Source organism: Cnephaeus nilssonii (assembly GCF_951640355.1).
Source record: "Cnephaeus nilssonii genome assembly, chromosome: 18".
NCBI classification, from domain to species: Eukaryota; Metazoa; Chordata; class Mammalia; order Chiroptera; family Vespertilionidae; genus Cnephaeus; species Cnephaeus nilssonii.
In genome coordinates this window covers 51,815,656-51,837,154 of record NC_137089.1, presented here as the reverse complement: position 1 = coordinate 51,837,154, position 21,499 = coordinate 51,815,656, and the positions used below count along the sequence as shown (strand labels likewise).

The following is a 21,499-nucleotide window of genomic DNA, read 5'->3' as shown; positions in this document are numbered from 1 at the left end:
CCCACACATGCATGCACACGTGTGCACATGCACACATACTATATGGTCAAAATCAAGTTAAAATAAGCATCAGGAGCTTAATTTTCAGCCTAAAAACAAGGCACCACAAAAGAGCTGAGAAGCCACTGGTTCCCATCTATGTAAAGACTCGGACAATGGGAGGCAGAGCGTGGGGGTGCAGTGAGGAGAGCAGTGGAAAGTGTGGGTTCAGGGTTTAATAATCATGGGCGGAAGGTTCAGGTCTTCAGAACCAATTAGTGGAGAGCCTGGCTCTGCCACTGCCTGCGGCTCATTCGGGGGAGAGAGCCAGCCAGGCCCACAGTTACCCCCCCCCCACCCCCCAGTGTGCTGGCTGCTAACGGTACCTCCACCGGGAAAGACAGATTTTTTTCCCTAAGAAAAGGGGCGCCTTTAGTCCATGTTTATAAAAATTGGTACGTTTCAAACAAAGAAAATTTTCAATGAAATCCCTCAGAAGCCAATGCGAACCTGAGACCTGTAAGACCAAGCCGGCACCGTCTCCTGCATTCTCCCTCTTCTCGGACTGTGCCCTGACTCTGCCCAGAGGCTTTCAGAAGAAGGCGCTCGGGTTGAATCAAACTAAGTACTGACGCCAAGAACCTCGGGCCCTCGCTAGACGAGCATGGGGCCATGAGAAAGGAAGGGAGAGAAAAAGCGCTAACAGACCCTGGGCGCTCGCTCTTCGGGAGCCGTCCAGGGACACGTCCTCGGTCACAGCCAGGCCTCAGGGGGCCTGTCCTTATAGTCACACATTCCAGTGTCCCCTCAGACAGAAGGAGATCTTTTCTCCCAAAGTAGCACCTTAAGAACATTCCCAGAGCATTTCGTATTAGCTTTCACCTGGTAACAGGAAATCTAACACAGATAGCCACTCCCCACTCAGCAGTAGCCAAAACTGAGGAGACAAATAAAATTTTGCTCAGAATGAATGAACAGAAAGTATTTTATGACACTACTGATTCCAAATGAAGTAACAAGGAGATGGTAAGGATGAGAGCTCATGTTGGTGTGTTCTCCCACAAGCCAAGTGAAGTAGAAAGTTTACAATTTTTATTTTTATTTCAAAATAATGGGGCGGGGCATATTGTCATGAATAATATATTTTCTTGTGGAAACACAACATGTATAAAATTAAGAGGTAGTTGAAAGTTGGAGCAAAGGGCTTAGAGCTTATGATGTAGACTTAGAAGACTGGGGAAATAACTATAAATGTGTGTGTCTATTTCATATTTTACCAAGTAAGCAAAATATCTCATTTTAATCAATCCCACAATCTAATCTGATGATTAAATCTCAAGAACAATTATATTCTCCTCCACTACTCTGTTCCTCAAAGGAAAAAACAAACAAACACTCCCCACATTTATATACTCACAGGAAAAAGAAACAAAAAAATTTCAGGTAACTGCCTGCCAACATATATCATTCTTCAAATACCTGGATAACGGGTGCGGAAGTGTTTTCCTAAAATACCTGGATAACACCACTTTCTCTCCTTGGCTGTGACGTGCGTATGTAAGGATAAACTTACTCATATAATGAGAATATACACTCGGCACTAGCTGGTTTGGCTCAGTGGATAGAGTGTCAGCCTGTGAACTGAAGGGTCCAGGGTTCGATTCTGGTCATGGCCATGTACCTCTGTGCAGGCTCAGTCCCCAGCCCTGGTCAGAATGCGTGCTTGAGGCAACCAATCGATGTGTCTTTCTCAGATCGATGTTTCTCTATCTCTGCCTCTACCTCTCCCTTCCACTCTCTGGAAATCAATGGGAAAATATCCTCCAGGTGAGGATTAACCAATATATATATTACATATATACTACATACATACATGCATGTACTATATATGTAATATGTAACATAATATGTTATATATATGTAATGTGTAATTTTTTTTCAGAGTTCCTGCTCAGTAACTCTTCCTGAGTTTTCTCACCATTTGCACCAAGTAAAATCCACAAGTTCAAAAAAAGGTTTCTTTCTTTCTATAAACCTCTATACTTACTTGTGCCAATTAAACAACAAACGCCAAAGGAAAATGGGAAGATAAAAAAGTCTTGGATTCTTTATTTTAAACATCAGGAATCCTAATATACCAACAAATAAAAAGTAATCCTTTCTGGTAGAAACCATATGTAGACCGTGAAGGTGTGTGTTACCGATCTGAGCAGATTGTTGGAGGAAGTGAATAGTTACGTTCAAACTGGACTCCACTCTGACCTGTCGCACGCTGCACAAGTTCCTCCACTTCTCTGAGCGTTCGCTTCATCTGTGCGTCTAGACTAGTACAGTGCCTCTCCCCAGCTGTGTTGAGATGACTAAATGAGAAAATGCACGCAAATGGCTATACACCATGCCTGCTACGTCGTTTGTGCTCAGCGAATGGCAGCTGTCACCGGTATCCGCAGCTCATGCAGCCTTTCAGAAGAGTGGCTAAGCGCTCACTGTGCGTACATCACCAGGCTGCGTGGATATTGCTATAGAATCATCAGGCATCATGTGGGCTGAATATAAATGAATTACTGGAGAAATACACCTCCTTGCAAACATTAGTAGTTAATCGCAAGTGCAACCAACTATGAAGAAGATTACATGGAATTACCAGCCACCTCCCACATCCCTGCACATGTGCATCCAGCTCTGCTTGCATGCGCTGGGGTGCTGTGAAAAGATTAATAGAGGCTGATTTTCAAAAACTGATAAGAACAACTGTCAATTAAAAGTAGGAAATAACAATAGTGAGGTATTATTAGCGTGTTTCTAATAGCCTTTGCATTTGCTTGGGTTTTTTTTATTGTGCATACAAAAGGTTATCCAAATTATGTACCTTTCAGCACCTCAACCCATGCCCTGCTTTCTGCAAGAACAACTCGCTCACGGGACTTCGTTTTAAGGACCCTTCTCTGGAAAGCTCCCCTTGACCACCATCCACGAGCCCCCCTCCCCTGCCCTGGGCCCACATTTGGATATTATTTCCTGTCAAGGTGCTTCTTTCACACACTCTCTTGCATCCCCGTCCTTTTCCCCTGGCACTACCATTTCCAACACCAAACCATGGTTCCCTGGCACTACCATTTCCAACGCCAAACCATGGTGCCCTCAAACTTCACTCAGCTGTTTCTTAGGCGTGTCTCCCAGTGGCAGGTCTTTCCGGCATAAAGTGGCCAAATGAATGTAAGGAGAGGCTTTTTTCAGGTACTTCCCCCCCCCCGCCCCCACCCCTTGGAAGTGTTTAATGGTTCCCTGTTACTAGGATGAATGTCATGGCCAGACTTGGACAGTGAAAGGGATGTTACTGACGGGCTTAAACCAGCCCACTGCCACCTCTGCTTCTCAGAGTTTCTCACAAAAATATTCCTGAGGGTTGATGCAAAACCAACCCCCCAAGCTTACATTTCTTTTAAGATTCCATTTAAAATCCATGATATTCTAGCATTCCTAGGTAAAATCTACCCATGCTTGTTTCCGGCAAATATGACGTTGTCAGTCACAATCCGTTCCCATGAGCAACATTTCCAAGCGTCTTACCCGAAACCTTGGCGCAGATCTGACTCCCAGGAGGACTTCCTACCGCGTTAGCACAGCCTGTGGCCACGCTGTCTCCGGGGGCACAGAGGACCCCGTTCACAAACACTAGGAAGTGGGTGATACCTCCTGGAGTTTTCAACCCTTCTGAGAACCCCGAGTCCATAAAAGTCTCCCATACGGACTCTTTAGAGCCCCAACTCGGTGTCAGTGAGCAGTGCCCCTTCCCTCTCCATTTTCTCTGGCTGCCGTATAAAATACAACACACCCAGTTCCATCTGGATTTCAGGAAAGCAAAGGGAGATTGTTCGTATGTCTCATGCAGTATTTGGATTAAACTTAGCTCGGTGTCCTATATGTGCATTTGCTAAATCTAGCAACCCTGGCTGTGGAACCATTCCTGACCACCGTCCCCCCCTCCTCTGACCAGGCAGGTCCAGCTCTCCGGGCACAGTGAACCTCATCCTGAAAACTGAGCTAGACGAAGGCCTGTTGGCAACCTTGACCTTGAGTTACTGCACTTTATCCAGAGGCCCCGCTTTGTCATTGGCCACAGATGACTTTGCCGTCTGTGGGCCGGTTTCCTGTGCTAAATTGGTGGTGAGGTGAAGGGACAGTTGACTAAATGCTCTCTGGGGACCTTCCCCATCTAACATTCTGAAGCTCTAAAGCATCCGGGTGTTGCATCTGTTCATCGCTGGCCAACAAAGGTGCGCCTGTCACTAGAGCCTACAGTTCTCTTCTGAGGGTTTGCATCTCCCCAAGATGCTCGCCCTCCCTTGGGTTACAGTGGTGATCAGAGGACCCTGCCAAGAGGCGGGTGTTACCTGGGAAGGTCAGTACATTCTTCCATGTTGTATTACAAGTTAGGGCACCATATGCCTATCATTTTTCTCCCATTTTTCTTAATTTATTAATCTCACTAATTAAAGAATCAACATCTGGCCATCACTTGTCCTGGTGACCACTAACAGTGGTAAAATGCCCTCAAGGCCACCTGGGCAGGGGACCCCTTGGAGGAGAAAGGAGGAAATGAAATGAGATACGGAGGAAGGAGGTGCCCATCTGAGCTCCTGCGGCCACCTGGCGAGGTGGGCACCCAAACTGGGTTCCACAGAGCAGAGGAGATCCATGCCGGGGCTCAGGCCCGGTTTTCGGTGTGCGCTGAAAGAGGGAGCCGGAAGAAAGTGCCCTTGGGGATGAAGGGAAAGCAGCAACCCGGGTCCCTGGAGGAGGTATCTGCTCACTCGCTGTCCCGATGAGTCCTCTGCCGTCTCCAATGAGGGCCCTTCAGGCTGAGCCAGCTCAGGGCCCCTCCTGAGTCCCACACCCCACAGGCCTGCGCCTGAGCTGCACCGCCCCCATCTCTGCTCACTTCTGCTCCTGCTTCCTCCAGATCTTTCCCGTTGCTCCCTCCTGTCCTGCGGGATCTCATTCCTCCACCTTCCTTCCTTTAATCCCCTTTCTCCACCGTCTTACCTAACTGGCTGTAATACACCATTTATGTCCTGTGTAAGAAAATGCACTTCAGCGTTCTGTCTTAATCTTTCATCCGTTTATATTTTGTGGAAGAGCAGAGCGGGGCCCCGGCCGTATGCATCCTGGAGAAGGCTGTTACTACTTAACGTAACTGAAGCGTTAAGAGGAAAACGAGGCCCTGGCCGGGGGAGCTCGGTTGGTCGGCATCCCGAACGCCAAAATGTTGCCGGTTGGATTCCCCGCGGTCAGGGCACAGGCCTGGGTTGTGGCTCAATTCCCGGCTGGTCGCTGTTCCACCCTCACATCGATGTTTCTCTCTCTTCCATTCCTTTCCTCTCTCTCTAAAAATCAATAAAAATATTTTTTTTAAAAAAAGAGGAAGCTGAGGGAGGAGAGGTTCTAATCGTGCCCTTTGTTCCAGCCTACAAGGAGAAAATGAAGGAGCTGTCCATGCTCTCGCTCATCTGCTCCTGCTTCTACCCCGAGCCCCGCAACATCAGCATCTACACCTACGATGGTGAGTTCACACCAGAAAGGCTGCCCCTGGGCGGGCGGGGTCCTGTCCTTTCTCCCTCCCAGCTCCTCGTCTGATCGAATCTGCGTCTGGTGGAGCTCGGTCCTCACATGCTGGGTCCAGCTATCAGGCCTTATTGCTTGTCTATGGCTCAAAACAGTTCGGATTTGGGGCCAATAACAGGACTGTATGTGGGAACTGGAGGACTTCGTTATTTCTCATCATTTAGCCTGAAAGTGCCTCTGGCCTGGTAATTCCCACACACAAAACCATCGAAGTCTGTGCTTCTTGGTTTTCATGTGAAGCCCATATTTATGCAAAAGGAAAATCAAGTTTAGACTGAAATCAATTCAGGCTATTTTCTCCTAAGAATGTCTGCCATTACTCAACGCCCTGTGGACATTGTTGAGTTCCCCAACACCGTAAATATTTATTCTCTTAAAATATACCCATAATCGCCCCGCAGAAAGAGGTCTTGTATTTTCCAACCGAGGTGGAGCAGAGGACCCCACGCAGCCTGTGTCCCTGTCTGACAGCATAGCAGTGCTGCTTCCCATCGCCGGGACTCGGGTGATCAAACTGAGGCCTGCTTCAAGCTGTGTGCTTACCATCCTCACATATTCCTTTCCCAGACATGGAAGTGAAGCAGATCAACAAACGTGCCTCTGGCCAGGCTTTCGAGCTGATCTTAAAGCCACCATCTCCCATCTCAGAAGCCCCGCGAACTTTAGCTTCTCCCAAGAAGAAAGACCTGTCCCTGGAGGAGATTCAGAAGAAACTGGAGGCCGCTGAGGAGAGAAGAAAGGTAACTTTCCCATACTTTTTTTTTAAATGTATGCTTAATTATGGTTGACATACATTAGAATAGTCTCTCTCTCTCTCTCTCTCTCTCTCTCTCACACACACACACACACACACACACACACACACACACCCCTGGCTGAGGTTCCAGAGGACAGCACCTGGATACGTGAGGGTCCCCAGTAGACCTGGAGTCAGGTGACCACTAACAGTAAAGGTTGCTGCTTTTAGACTAGCTAGAGCCAGAGGTCTCAGACACTCAAAGAGCGCCATGCCCTGGTGCCCTGCCCCCATTGTGGGTCCCTTATTGTAACAGTCGCCCTGCCCCAGTCCCTCCCCCTCAGGGAGAAGGCACAGCCTCAGGTAACTTTACTCCAGGGCTGGTGGTGGGAGGTGTGCAGGTCGGTGCTCCTCCCTCTCAGGCCTGAGTCCCACCCCCACTGTAGTGCGTGGTTTTCCTTGAAACTAGGAACCACCCCTCCGCCCTCTGAGATTTTTCCTGCCCAGATGCTCCCCCAGGATGAGCGCCAGGCACTTGCCCTGCCCTCCCCAGGCTGAGCTGCCTGCCCTGAAGTTGCTCCTCCCACGGTCCCACGGTCGGGAGCTGCCCTGGGATCTATGAGTATCTTCCTGTGCTCACTTCTCCTTGGTGGCATTTTTTCCCTTTTCCACTGGTTTGTGTTGGAGACCTTTTCTTTTGCCAAATTTTAATTCTCCACAATCAGATGGCCAAGAAAAGCCAAGGGTATTAAAAATGGAGGGCACTCAGAAACCCCAAGGACTTTGCACACAGCGACAGAAGTTCTGTCTGCATGTATCTGTACCAATGATGTGAATATGGGCATCCATCCCATGAAGATACCTTTAATCAACCCAAGTGGAATTACTTTAGCTAATTCATATCTACATTGTATTTTCCACTGACTTATCATCATATATATTATTTAGTCACTAAGAATATGCTCCATACCCAATCTTGTGATTTGAATGGAAACTCTGCATTTATAACAATTTTTAATTTTAGTAAGATGTTGTCTATAAAAAGCCAACCCATTAAACACTTCTATCTGATAGGTATAAAGAGAATGAAGACAGTCCTTCTAAAAACTGAAATTTCTAACAGGGAGTGCAGGACAAACACGTGTGTGTGTGTCTGTGTGTCTGTGTGTGCATGTGCACATCTATACTAATAAAAGGGTAATATGCTAATTAGACCGGATAGACCAGACGTCCTTCTGGACAAAGCCATGATGGCGAGAGCCAAGGCAGAGGCGGTTAGGGGCGATCAGGCAGGCAGGTAGAGTGGTTAGGGGTGATCAGGCTGGCAGGGGAGAGCAGTTAGGGGTGATCAGGCTGGCAGGGGAGAGCAGTTAGGGGCGATCAGGTCGTCAGGGGAGAACGATTAGGGGCAGTCAAGTCGTCAGGGGAGAATGGTTAGGGGCGATCAGGCCATCAGGGGAGAGCGGTTAGGGGCGATTAGGCAGGCAGGCAGAGGCGGTTAGGAGCCAGCAGTCCTGGATTGCAAGAGGGATGTCTGACTGCCGGTTTAGGCCCGAGCCCTGCGGGATTAGGCCTAAACCAGCAGTAAGACATCTCCCGAGGGGTCCCAGATTGGAGAAGGTGCAGGCCGGGTGAGGGACTCTCATCCCCCCCCCCCATGCATGAATTTTGTGCACTGGGCCTCTAGTATGTATATATGTGTGTGCATATACATATACATACAGATATATACATATGTATGTAGTATCAAATAACAAGGCTCGAAGAGTAGAAGTCCTCAGGCTAACTTTTCTGAACCAGAAAATACTTTTTGTTTAAGATGAGAAACAACACAATCTTCCTGTGGTTGAAAACCATCTTGCTGTAACACACTGATTGCAATTTCACTTTTCACGGCAGAGTGACATTCTCAAATGTCACAGAAGTCTGAGGAGGACTTCTTTATTTATTACATATATATTTATTGAATTTGCCCACTTACTGTTGCCCTAAGTCAGAGTTTTAAAAGGAGGACACTAGCTACTAACCTGAGTATATGTATAGAAAGTTGCTTTAAAAATATTTGTTCACTTTTGGGGTTGTGAATTATAGCTTTCCTTGCATAGCAGAGCTAAGTTAATTTCATCCATGACCATCCACCAAGACTTGGCTGCTGATGGATATTAATAACGAGCTGTAACAGCAGCGAGCACGCCGCACACAGGCAGTCCAGTCCCCCCCAGGCACTGGCATCAGAGGACACCGGTATCGGTCCTAGGTTCACATAGGCAGGTTCTGTCACTTGGTTAGAATACAAACCCAGTGACTGAGCTAAAATGGAAACTTAGAGATGAAAATCCTGCAGCAGGTTCAGGATGTTGCTGGTGTTTTTAGGTCAGATATTTAATTGGAAGGAAATCATTAAAGGAAAAGGAAGAACAACACAAAGATGATCAATATTAACTGGGAGTTTTCATTAAACTCCCTGAGTTAACTACTTACTGGTTCTGGTAAAATTCCTGCCCCCTAACAATAATAACTTACCAGCAATGAGACATTTATACAATTGAATTGAACTAGAAATTGGCCACGTGGCTAACAGACTTCTACACGTATGACCATCCGCATTATGAATCCCAAGAAAAACGTTCTTTGGAACCCTTTAAAATCAGTTTTCCTCCGCGTTTTTGCTATGACTTCTTGTTACAGTTTTCAAGGCAAAAATCATTACATGGATTATGTCCTGGCAGTAGGGCTTTAATTAGAAGAAAATACAACTAATTAACAGAAAGTATCAACCGAAAAAATCACTAATTGATTTTATTCTGTTGGGTCGTACTGACTTAATTAGTATTCATTTGAAGAACTGTTCATTCTCTTTAAAAAGCCTTCCGCAAGCGCATATATCTCAGCAATTATCTAAGCAAGAACATGCCTATAACCAAAACCTGGCTCAACTAGCTAAAACAGGAGCAGGTGTGTGACTAAAAAGTCTAGGAGGGGTTGCAGCTTCAAAAACAGGTGGATTCAGGAGGCCCAGCAACATTGTCAGAAAACGTTCTTTTCATCTGCTTTCAATTGGTTTCAATAGTAAGAGTGTTTAGTTTCAAAGAGTCATCCCAAATTATTGACCTCAAAAATGAGCAACCCCTGCAGAAAGAGCTCCTCTCTCCTAAGAGTTCTAACAAAAGCCCTGGAATTGGTGGTCTCTCCAGGATCACATGCCTACCCAGGGGAGGCAGCACTTTGATTGGCTAGCCTGGATCACATGACCTGAAGAGACTTCGCTAAGATCTCTGAGGTTAGAAGTGAGGAGGAGTGATGCCCCAAAAGACTACTGACATGTTCTTACCTGAAGAAGGGAAATGAATGTTGACAAGAAAAATTACAAGCATCCACAGTTTTTGTCTGCAAATGTTAGATGACCATTAGAATAATTATTTTGCTCATGCACTATTCAATTTGTAATTCTCTTCTTTAGCCCTGCTGACATCCTGTGTGGATATTTTCATATAAAAAGAACAAACCAAAAAAAAATCCAGCTATGCAGCTATCTAGACCAGCACTGTCCAACAGAAATATAATGTGAGCCACAGAGGTGTTTTAAATTCTTCTAGCAGTCACATTTAAAAAGATAAAAAGGAAACATGAAACTAGCCACGTGTGGCTACCCAGCTGGATGGCACAGATACAGCTGATTAGACCGGGAAACTCGTAGTGAACAATGGAGGAAGTTTAGGCCTAACTTTTTCAAAGTGGTACCAGATAATTATTCAGATTCAACTTTACTTTGTATTGTCCTTACATATTCTCTAATAATTAATTGATATAAAGTCAAAAAGAAACTTCCACACTACGATTGCAATCTTTGCATTATCCGAACCAACACAGGTGGAGTTTAGGACCTACAGAAAGAGGTGGGCTCTTCTAAATCCCTCACTTTCTTCCTTGCCCACCTAGGTCTCAGGTTATGTGTCACTTCCTCACCATGGGGAAGGGACTCCTCCAAGCCCCTTTATATTGTTATTCTCTCTCATGGTACTCAGGACTATTTCTGCTTTGCAGTCCTTAGCACAGTTGGTGCACACAATTGTTGAGCATATGTTTATCTGCATATTTACTTAGCCCTATATCCCCCATCTATATATATAAAAGCCTAAGTGACTTGAACGAACGACCGGTCGACCATTCGCTATGACATGCACTGATCACCAGGGGGAAGATGCTCAATACAGGGGCTGCCCCCTGGTGGTCAGTGCACTCCCACAGCCAATCTCCCTCTGTCCCTCCCCCAGGACAGCTGGTCCCGATAGGCCCCAATCAGGACTGAGCAAGACGGCCCCGCTAGGCCCCAATTGCTGGCCAGGCTGAGAGACCCCACCCATGCACAAATTTGTGCACCAGGCCTCTAGTTAGATTATAAACTCCATGAAGGTAGGGGTTATATCTTCTATTTAATAGTGCTTGGCCATAGTTAGTACCACAAATATTTTTAAATAGTAACTTGCAGACCAAATGCTAAAGTGGCAATATGTAACTTGTTTTTGTTTCATCCTCCCATCATAAAACAAAATAATAGTAAGTTTCCAAATGACACCTTCTGAAGTTGCACTAAATAAACTCTATAATCCAAAGAATTCTTAGTCTGGGGAAAATCACTCAATCAACAGATATGTATTGAGCGTTTTCTATTTGGTCAGATGGTACTAAATAAAACAGGACAAAGGGATTGGTAGTACTGGAGTGAAAAGCTCTGTTCATATGGGGTGGTCGGAAAGGCCTCTTGAATATGAGAACATTGGAAAAGCAGCATGAAGGCTAGAACGTTTGAAGTAAAGAGAATGATGAGTGCAAAAGCCCTGAGGTAGGAGGCTTGTTTGAGAAATAACAAGGAGGACAGTGTGGCTGAAGCAGAAAGAGCAAGGGCAGACTGGTAGAAATTGAGCATTGTAAGGAATTTGACTTTCAAGTAAATGGAAGGTCACTGAGGAAGATAAAACCATTTCACTAGTTGATATGAATTGCAACTTCTTTTCACAGACATATCTGTTTTAAAAAGCTGGGTGACTAGCTGGTGGCAGTTTATTATTTAAAAAAATAAGACCTTTCCTGCTTTTTCTCCCTTTTTTTTTATTATCTCTGGGAATTTATGTTTACCTCCATGAGACCATATTCTCTCAGGAGGTCAGCTTGAAGCTCATATTTTGAAATCCAAGTTTCCATACTGCAGCTGACCCACTTGGGCAAAATGGAAGGAACACTTAGTTATCCATCCTTCTACCCACCCACTTATTCATTCAACAAACATTACTCAGCAAGAAGCAGAAGAGCCAAACTAGCCGTACATCCCCGTTGGCTCAGGACAACGTCCGCTTTCCTCCTGCTGTTCTGATATCATTGGTATTATTTCAACCTCCTAAGTGTCCTGGTTTGGACGGTAAATTATACGGATATCCTAAGCCAAGCACAGTGTTTACGAGTGCTTCTTAAAGCATAATGGTTAAGAAATATGTTAAGAGAATGTCTATGATTCAAAGCCTGGTCCCACCACTTCATTGCTGTGTGACTTTGAGCACGTCACTGAACTCTCTGTCCTATTCTAGCCATCTGTAAAGTGAGACAAATAATAGGCCTGCATCATGGAGTCACTGTGAGAATTAGAGGAGTTAGTTCCTCCACATAAAGACATATAACCGGCACCGGGAAAGCACGGGTAGCTGTTATTGAGCAAAAACACACCCAGTTCCTGCCCTCACAGATCTCATGTTCTAGCACCGTGGTCGGCATGCCATTCAGAAATGTCCCTCGAGAGCCACATGCGGCTCTTTGGCCCCTTGAGTGTGGCTCTTCCACAAAATACCACGGCCTGGGCGAGTCTATTTTGAAGAAGTGGCATTAGGAGAAGTTTAAGTTTAAAAAATTTGGCTTTCAAAAGAAATTTCAATCGTTGTACTGTTGATATTTGGCTCTGTTGACTAATGAGTTTGCCGGCCACTGCTCTAGCAAATTCATAACTTAAAAAAAGAAAAGAAGTTCCTCATCAATGCAGATACTGAACTGTTACCATACAATGTGTTTCATAAATGTTTTTAAATACTAACATTATTTGCCTAATTATAAAGAAAAATAGACAGTTTGATAGGTAACAGATATAAGTGGCTTGAAAATTTTAATGTTATGAGAAAATGATGAAAGCTGAAGGATTTAAATCACATTGACAAAATCTCATGTTAAAATTGATTAAATTATAAAGAATGCCACTCAAACCAGCCCAGTGACATATAATTGGCATTCTGACAATATTGGCACAACGAACTCCCAAGTCACTGACCTGCTGAAAGAAAGATGTGTTGCTTATTTTCATAAAATGGCATAAAAGTGGGGCATTAGTCACCAAACTTGATAAACTTATCTTTTGCATTTGTTGGCATCTCACGTTGTAGATGCAATTAACATCGAACCCAGGAAAAGAGGGGGTGGGCTGTATAGCAGTGGGTCCTGAACTGAAGGGCAGGATTATTCGCAATTCCCGTGGCCGTGGCCACAGACTCCTCACGCGTGACCAGCTCCCCGGGGGCTGTGTCCCGAGGAGGTGACCCAGTAAATGCGTACGGCTTTCGCAGAAGGGCTCATTCTAAAGACTTTGGATTTTAATCATTTTAAATTTCTTATTCTGCTTCTCGTCCTTCAACACAAAGTGAAGATTGCACCCTTTCGTTTCACACACTCCCATTCAGGTGTCATATTTTAACAAGACATTATTTGTAACGTCAGATGGGTTAATGTTTTCTTCATTGTTAAGAGTAAATCAATCATTAGATATCATGAGTGTCTGATACATGGTTCTAGATGGAAAGTAACATACTCAGATGCTGAGAAGGGACAAGAAAATAATGGGACAGAAAAACATTTTACTTCAGAAGTGAATGAAAACTAGCCCTTTTTACATGCAGTCTTACATCTCCTTTGTGTACCTAACATAAAGTGAGCTTTATATACCACTTAACTCAAATGTTTCTTCCATTCATTGGCACAGTAATTAAGTCTTATACTCAGTGATATGAGAAATGGTAATGAACTCTCGGGACAATGCTGCAGTGTTCCCACATGGACAACCACGCTTCTCCCAGACTCGTTATTTCTCCCTCCGCGTGCCTCTCGTGCACTTATTCCAATGATACCGAGTTCAGCGTGACGCCTGGAAAAGGCGTTTCACCATCACGTGCCTGTCATCCCCACAGCCGATGGAGAGGGCTCCTCAGTCTCCCAGGATGCCCCACTCGAGGTCTCGGGTCTATAAATACACTTGCCTTGATAACAGCTGGTCGCTCCCATGCCCTAATTTCCTATTTCAGTATTGCAGTGACCTTCTACATTAGGCACATGCCATTCAGAAGTGTCCCTCCATGGCCACATCCTTTTCCCTTGGACAAGTTATTTTTAACAGCAAATCCCACCTGTGTCAGTCAGTCCCTTGCTCTCTGATAATCTATGCAAGCGAAGGACAAAGCAAGAGGGCCTGTGCGACCTTGTCAGGAGCCCAACTTCTGCAAAAATGAAGGCAAATGCTGCCACCCCTGTAGGTCACGCCTTCTTCCTGTGCCCCATACTCACTTTGTGTCACGTTTTCATGCACTTTTCTGGATGGCAGGCCGACTTGCTCATTGATAGAAATACTGGGATCAGAGCCAGCTTTCTTCCTGGAGGCTGTGACCTGGGAGATTCCACAAGGTTCAAGAGGGAATCGATTTCTCCCAGGAAGGGAGTTAAGGTTTCGGCAGTGGTATCTGGGCGCCAGGCTGTGAAAGAGGGAAGGAGAAGTGTGGTTTTCTGCAGCGAGGGAGTGACGGAGACTTGGGGCCCACGGAAAGGCCCTCAGGCTCCTTGGAGACACTGTGTAAGAGCTGAGTGCATCTGAGGAAGGACTGAAATAGGGAGCCGTAGCTATCTTCTCTGCGAGGCACTCATTCCATAACCACTGTCCCAGCCTGCAGTTTTCCGGAGACAAGGTAAGTATCAGGTCCTCGCAATGCGTTCGTTGAGACGCGGTGGCTGGCACCGTCCCTTCCAGTGCCGGTCTCTGCGGCGCACACGGCACTGCTGCCTCAGTCTCTGTCTCAGGCCCTGAGCTGCGCTAGTGAGACACCTCGCACCCGACCTGGGGGTCTCATTTAGCCTCAGTGGCTGCAAAAGGCTGACACCATGAAGCGGGGCATTTCAGATGAGCCAAAGGCCGCTCCAGGATGCTGCAGGCCTCTCGCCACTGACCGTGGGGCCTGCGGGCGCTCCCACAGACCCAGGGTGTCCCGCCAAGGCAAGAAGTTGGCAAAGGTGTGTGTTGCTATTTTAGTCTTTTAATTCCAAAGGATTCCTTTCTCAGGCCCTTTCCCCTACTGTCTCCTGATTGTCATCAGCTCTTTTGCAGAAGAAAATTAATAATGCAAGATCCAACGTTAATGTGAGCACCTGGAAATTAACAATTCCGCAGTTGCCTCTTGGTAACTACCCACGGTAACTCTCTCCGCAAAAAAATGGCCATAAAAATCCAGGTGGCTCCCATCTAGCCAGGTGGCTCCCCCCTATCCAGGTGGCTCCTATGTAGCCAGGTGGTTCCTATCGAGGGCCACCAGGCTGGGTGCACCGAGGAGGAAGAGAGGGAAGGGCCTGCTAATACCCTGACCAGAGAAGAACCACCCAGAAGCGTTGCCCACAGAGAGGGTTTGAAGTTACATTTTGTTGGGCTTTATTTTTATCTGTTTGGTTTTCTTTCCTGGCGCTGCCTCAGGGTTTCCTGTCATAAAACTGATATGAAAAGTTACAAGAGAAACCTCGATTCCAATCTTACCTCTAGTTCTCGGACACGTGGCACCCTCATTTTGTGAAAACCCAGACTTCTCTCCCTCTGGAAGTTTTCTGGTCTGGGGGTTACAGATTGAACTGCATGTTCTGAGATGAAGGATCAGTGGTTTCCCCCAATTTTTTGAGGTGCTCACTGAGTGTGACATTTTCTATCACTGTAGCCCATTCAGCGGATGAGGGTGGTGCAGAGGGGGCAGGTAGAAAAGGGTTGTATCATCACCATGAGGACCCCTGAACCCACTGATGTCAATAACGAAGATATTTGAACAAATATCCTGCACACAGGAGGCAGCCAACATTTTACACCTGAGTTTAGCTGTGCCAGTAGGTTAATTGCCATCATCTCCCAGTCACCGGGTTTTGAGTTTGGGTTTCAATAATAATGGCTACCCTTCGCCCAGTACTAGCTTACTCTTTATTGGACACTAGCTGAGTACCTTGCAAACATTTCATTTGATGCTTATAAACAATCCTATGAGATAGGCACTATCTTTATCCATATGTCAAAAGGTAATAATTGCATGAAGATTGTTCTCAGAGAAAAACTTTAAACACAAACACACACACACACACACACACACACACCTTCAATCAGTCTCGCTCTCTGAAACAATTCAGTAGCCTTGGTAACAGAAAAGAAGCAAAGTCCACGCAGGAAGCTTTACCAATAGTCCACCTGCAGGCAGGAGGATGAACCAGCTAGAAAATGCTTTTCATGTTTCTCCAGAAAAGCTGCATTGATTTTGAACTCCTTTTGTGTTAACATTTCCTCCTGGTTTTTCATCTCGGTTTTATGGCAAGCTGTAACAGAGCAGGAATGTGGCGGGCCCACTGAGATGCCAGGGAAACCACTATGGGGTTAAAACTGGAAGTGGGCTCAGTTCCCAGGATCTTCTAATCTCCCATGAATCATCAACATGTTCCTGACAAAGGTCGGAATAAACACATCCACAGGCCTCATTAGGCTTTCTGTAGAATATCACCTTTTTTCCACGCCCGTAGAATTTTATCTGAGTTTCTACCCCTGTCAGATCTCATACTGTTTATACATCAAGATTTATTTAGTAAGACCCCATGACCACTACCATCAACTAAAATGTTTTCCTATTGATGCTTTTAGTGGTATTAATACTTAACAGCCCATGGAATATATTTTTTATCTACCATTGTGTAGAATCTCACATTTAATGCATCTCAGAGGACCAGCCAATCCCGAGTAATTACCCAGGAACAATGAACGTGTAATAATTTAGTCTTACCCCTGGAAAGGCCAGCATTAAGTAGCTGTGTAATTGTGGAGGAGCAAATGAATGTGGGAAGAAGTTAACACATTCAGGGTCACCAACACAGCTAAAAGGTGAACACAGGCCTGACGTCGAAGCCCATGCCAGTGTACGTTTCAAGCATAGACTGAGAACTGCCTGCATTATAATCACTGGGGGTGCTGATCCAAAGTATAGATTCCTGGGTCTCACCAAACCGCCACAGAACCGAAATCTCTGGCGGTGGCTACCAGGCCTTTGCTTGTTTACCAAGCTCCCTGGTGGCTGTTAACATTCATGTGCAGAACTATGCTGCCCCCTGCTGCTGTAGGTGAATGTCAGTGCAGAAAATGCAGGGTGAGGGGTGTCTGCTCCTGGTATTTCTGCCGGGATCACTAAGCAACCACAGGGTTTCAAAAATGACCTGGGTGACCTTGGAATGTTGCAGAGAGGTCAGCACAGGGGCTTCCTGTTGTCTGCGGCCACGTGGACATTAAGTTTGCACTATAGACACGTCTCCAAGACTAACTTGGCATGAGAGAAAAAAAGGGGGGGTTAGGGAGGGGGAGAGGGGCATGGAATTAAACCAGAAAGTGAATGTGGTGATTAGATTGGCGGAAGCGGGACGTTCATTGCAGCACCCAGCCTACAGCTGATCTACAATAATGAGGCAGAAAAAAGACCGAACTTGCTCCAATCCTACCTATTGTCCTCCTGCTTCAGTAGATGTTGCTACCCAGTGATTAACTACAGCATCCCCTGTCGCATAAATGCATAGCAGCAACTCATTAAGAAAACAGAAACAAAAACTCCTCGGTGAGGGTGAAATGTTTCTTCTAAGACAGCCTATCCAGAAAGCTCACATCTGAAAATCCAGCTAACCACAGTTCCCAGCTCCCCGCCTACAGGAAGCCCTGAGGCGTGGAGGTGAGGGCCCAGTGGCCAGCCGTGCTCCGGCCAAACGTGCTGCCTGTTTGCTAAGAGCGTGCTGCGGTCTGGGCCACTCCTTCTCTAAGAGGACGTGTTTCTCTCGCCCAGTCCCAGGAGGCCCAGGTGCTGAAACAGCTGGCGGAGAAGCGGGAGCATGAGCGGGAAGTCCTGCAGAAGGCACTGGAGGAAAACAACAACTTCAGCAAAATGGCCGAGGAAAAGCTGATCCTGAAGATGGAACAGATTAAGGAAAACCGTGAGGCTAATCTAGCCGCTATCATTGAACGTCTGCAGGAAAAGGTAATCACCGCAGGGTCCTGAGCAGGCGCATTCCTCAGACACAGCTGGGCGGACTGCACATCAGGCACCAGAGACTGGGTCAGAGCCTGCGCATGCGAGCACAGCTCACCCCGTGCTCAGGCCTCAGTGTAGACAGACCTAATGGGGCTGTAACATGGGCCGGGCATTGGGCCCCACCAGGAGGCTGGAATTGTGTCAAACTTCCAGGGGGAATGGGTGAAGGGAGGCTAATTCATTATTTTCCAATGTAGGAAAGAATGCTGTACTAACCTTCAGAGCCAAAATGTTGGAAATATTAAATTAGAACCACGCAATACTTCATACATATATATTACATAATGCTTAATTTTAGTTTAACCACTAATTAATATGCAATATTAAATACATCAATATTAGGTTGGAAAAGTATATTTGTCAGAAAAGGACAGAGTATTTACGAATGGTGGGAACCTGTTCTCTCCACCTAGGAACATCTGCGTGGAAAGCTCGGCTGTGGTAACACTGCAAGGAGCCAAAGTGAAGGGGAGCAAAGGGGAGGTGTTCATTTCCTCACGTCCATACCTGGTGCCTTTCTCTCCACCAAATGTACACTCGGTCCCCCCCAATCAGGATGAGTGGCACTGCAGATCCTCCCCAAAATGTTCTTTCTTGCCCTTCTGTATGCTCTGTGCTATCCACAGCCAGGGCCATCACCATCGCCACCACCACCACCATCACCACCACCATTACCACCCATCATCACAACCACCACCATCACCACCACCATCACCACCACCACCACCACCACCATCACCACCACCATTACCACCCACCACCATCACCACCACCACCATCACCATCACCATCATCACCACTATCATACCCACCATCATCATCATCACCATCACCACCATTAACTCCATCACCATCATCACCATTACTACCACCATCACCACCCACCACCATTACCACCTACCACCACAACCACCACCATCACATCACCACCACCACCACCATCACATCATCACCACCACCACCGTCACCACCACCACCACCATCACCATCACCACCACCATCACCACCACCACCACCACCATCACCATCATCATCATCACCATCATCCCCACCATCATCATCACCATCACCACCATTACCTCCATCACCATCACCACCATTACCACCACCATCACCACCCACCACCATTACCACCATTACCACCATCACCACCACCACCACCATCACCATTACCACCACTATCACCACCCACCACCATTACCACCACCATCACATCACCACCACCACCATTACCACCACCACCACCACCACCATCATCACTACCACCACCACCATCACCACCCCTCAAAACCTTCCTTTCAAAATGGACGGTATAGCTATGAGTAGTCAACTTCTGTCCATTTTCAAAAATCAGATTAAGCATTGTGAAAGAGGGTCTTTGAGATAGGCTTCCTCAATCCTTTTCTGAGCAGCCACCCTCCCCGCCTGTCCTGGGTGCTATCGCATGGTAAGCACTGGAGATACAGGGAGATATGGGACTGTCCCTGTCACCAGAACACTGAGTGAGAGTTTAGACACTTCCAGCCCCCTGTTTTCTGATATTTCTTAGGAAGCTTTGTGTCGTCTGTTAGAGTTGGCCCATCTCATCTAAGAATCGGGCAGCCTCAGCCTGACATTCTAGTGATTCTTTGATTTTTCACTCCCATTCTCTGACTGCAAATCAGGCCATAACTAAAGGAAATCAGACATAAAACCTAAAAAAATATATACACTGAATTCCATGGAGATTTTCATGGGCACCTGAACTCTAAGGAATGCTCGGAAGCTTTGCTGGGAAGGGCATGTGAGGCTTTGAGGGTGTGTGAAGTTCAGGGTGACCTGAGCAGGAGCCAGAACAGCCACTGGATGCCTCAGTCAAACCCTAAAGTTGAGATTTAACTTCCTTGTGTAAGCCCAGTCCCTTCACACTCTCTCAACTATTTCACCCACATGGGTCAGGTCAACATTTAGAGTAGGCACCAGTACCATGGACAGCGGAGAACCACTGTGTTCCATTCAGGATCATTGTGACTCCACCTTTACCTCACATCCTAGGCCCTAAAAAATCCTACGTGGCATTGCTAGGAACAGGCACACTCATCTCATCACCATGATTCTCAGTTTGACCTGCAGAAAGTTCCCCACCTGATACATCAGGAATCCTGAGCAGTGGTCACTGTCTGGATTTATACAGTGGCCATAATAGTTAAAATTCTCTTTTGGTCATAGTTTCGGTTGAATACAATGGTTGTTGTTTTTTTAAGATGCCACAAGTCTCCTAAGAGCTTCTGCATTGTGACATGTATTGGGTTCCCTGTGTTCCTTTCTTGGGAAATGAGAACATGTTCTGAAGGTAGATGTCCAACGAGGTTACTTCCAGTCAAGCACACAGCATGCAAAGGGGCGGGCGGGCCCTCCTGGTTGTGCGTGGAGCAGACAGCGGGCTCCGTGACACAGCTTGTCCCTTGGTGTCTTGCAGGAGAGGCACGCCGCGGAGGTGCGCAGGAACAAGGAGCTGCAGGTGGAACTGTCTGGCTGAGACGACAGAGGGTATGGCACGCCCCGCCACTAGGAAGTCCCCCTGCCTATATCATAAGGGATGAGGCGATATCGGTATGAGAAATGTGTGACATGGTTTAAAAAGAACTCACTATTTAAAAAACACACAAAAACAGAATCAAAAATAAAAAAAGTCAATGCGGTCTCTTTGCAGAATGTTTTGCTTGATGTTTAAAAAAATACCTTGGTTCTTATTTTGTAAATACTTACATTTTTGTTAAAAAATACAAGTATTGCATTATGCAAGTTATTTCATAACCTTACATGTCCTGTAACAGGCTTTTGATGTTGTGTCTTTCCACGCAAATGAAATCGCTGGGTCTGTTCTTTCCGAAGCTCCCCACGTCTGACTACCTTCCCTGCCTTTCTCATTCCAACAGAAAAACGAGGTCAGTAGACAGCCCATGGTGCTAGAGATCCACCATTGCCTAATGACCTAGACAGCTCTGTCATCCCTGAACTTGACCGAGCCCATCCCTAGACCACAGGTGTTATGACTCCACTCCTAACTCTACATTTGTTCATTCATAACCTACTTACTGCCTAGACACAGCAAAACCAGGCTAAGAACAACCACCAATCATAGCATTGACATTCGCTTCTACTGGATTGTGTGCTACCATGTGCTTCGGTTTTAGAAAGGGATGGATGAGAAGACAGACCTGAGATCAATCTGGGTGGAAGCAAAAAAAAAATTTCAAGTGCTATGGTTTAAACGGTTCCAGCAGCCGTGAAATCGCTCTTCATGAAGTGGGCTTAGTTCTCTCCTTTAAGTTCTGTTGATGGAATGAATTAATTAATGTGTCAGGTGGCTTATTTGTGGATGCCATGATGGACGATGTTCATTTTAAGCTCTTACCTATAGTACAAGTACATGATGCTACTGAATAGTTTTCACTTGGAAACTGTGAGCTGGTCGTTGCGTTGAAATACACACACACACACACACACACACACACACACACACACACACAGTCAGAAACACTGCGGACTTTCACACAAGCTGGTCTTTCTTCCCCAGTGTGCGGCAATCCTGCCGATTAAAAAACTATATCTCACTCCATCCGCGGGGCTGACGCAGTGAAGGGGGTTGGCAGGGCACTGTGCCAACTTCACCAGACACCCATGTCAGTACCGATCACAGTTTTGAAGTCGTTTCTCCCCAACTCCCAACTCCCGAAGATTGCTGCCTGCATATTTACTCTTCATTAGTGCTCTTTCCTGTATGTCATTGTGA

The 21,499-nt window shown here is 46.2% G+C and overlaps 1 protein-coding gene across 1 annotated transcript; it reads left to right on the top strand.

Annotated features, from left to right (window-relative positions):
• Positions 1–5,451: 5,451 nt before the first annotated feature.
• On the top strand, positions 5,452–20,242 carry STMN2 (stathmin 2; the record flags this gene model as incomplete). Its single annotated transcript, XM_079796516.1, has 4 exons — positions 5,452–5,542; positions 6,172–6,344; positions 17,479–17,670; positions 20,183–20,242. The coding sequence occupies exons 1-4, from the start codon at positions 5,461–5,463 to the stop codon at positions 20,240–20,242; spliced, it is 507 nt and encodes a 168-aa protein (XP_079652642.1). The 5' UTR covers positions 5,452–5,460.
• Positions 20,243–21,499: the final 1,257 nt, after the last annotated feature.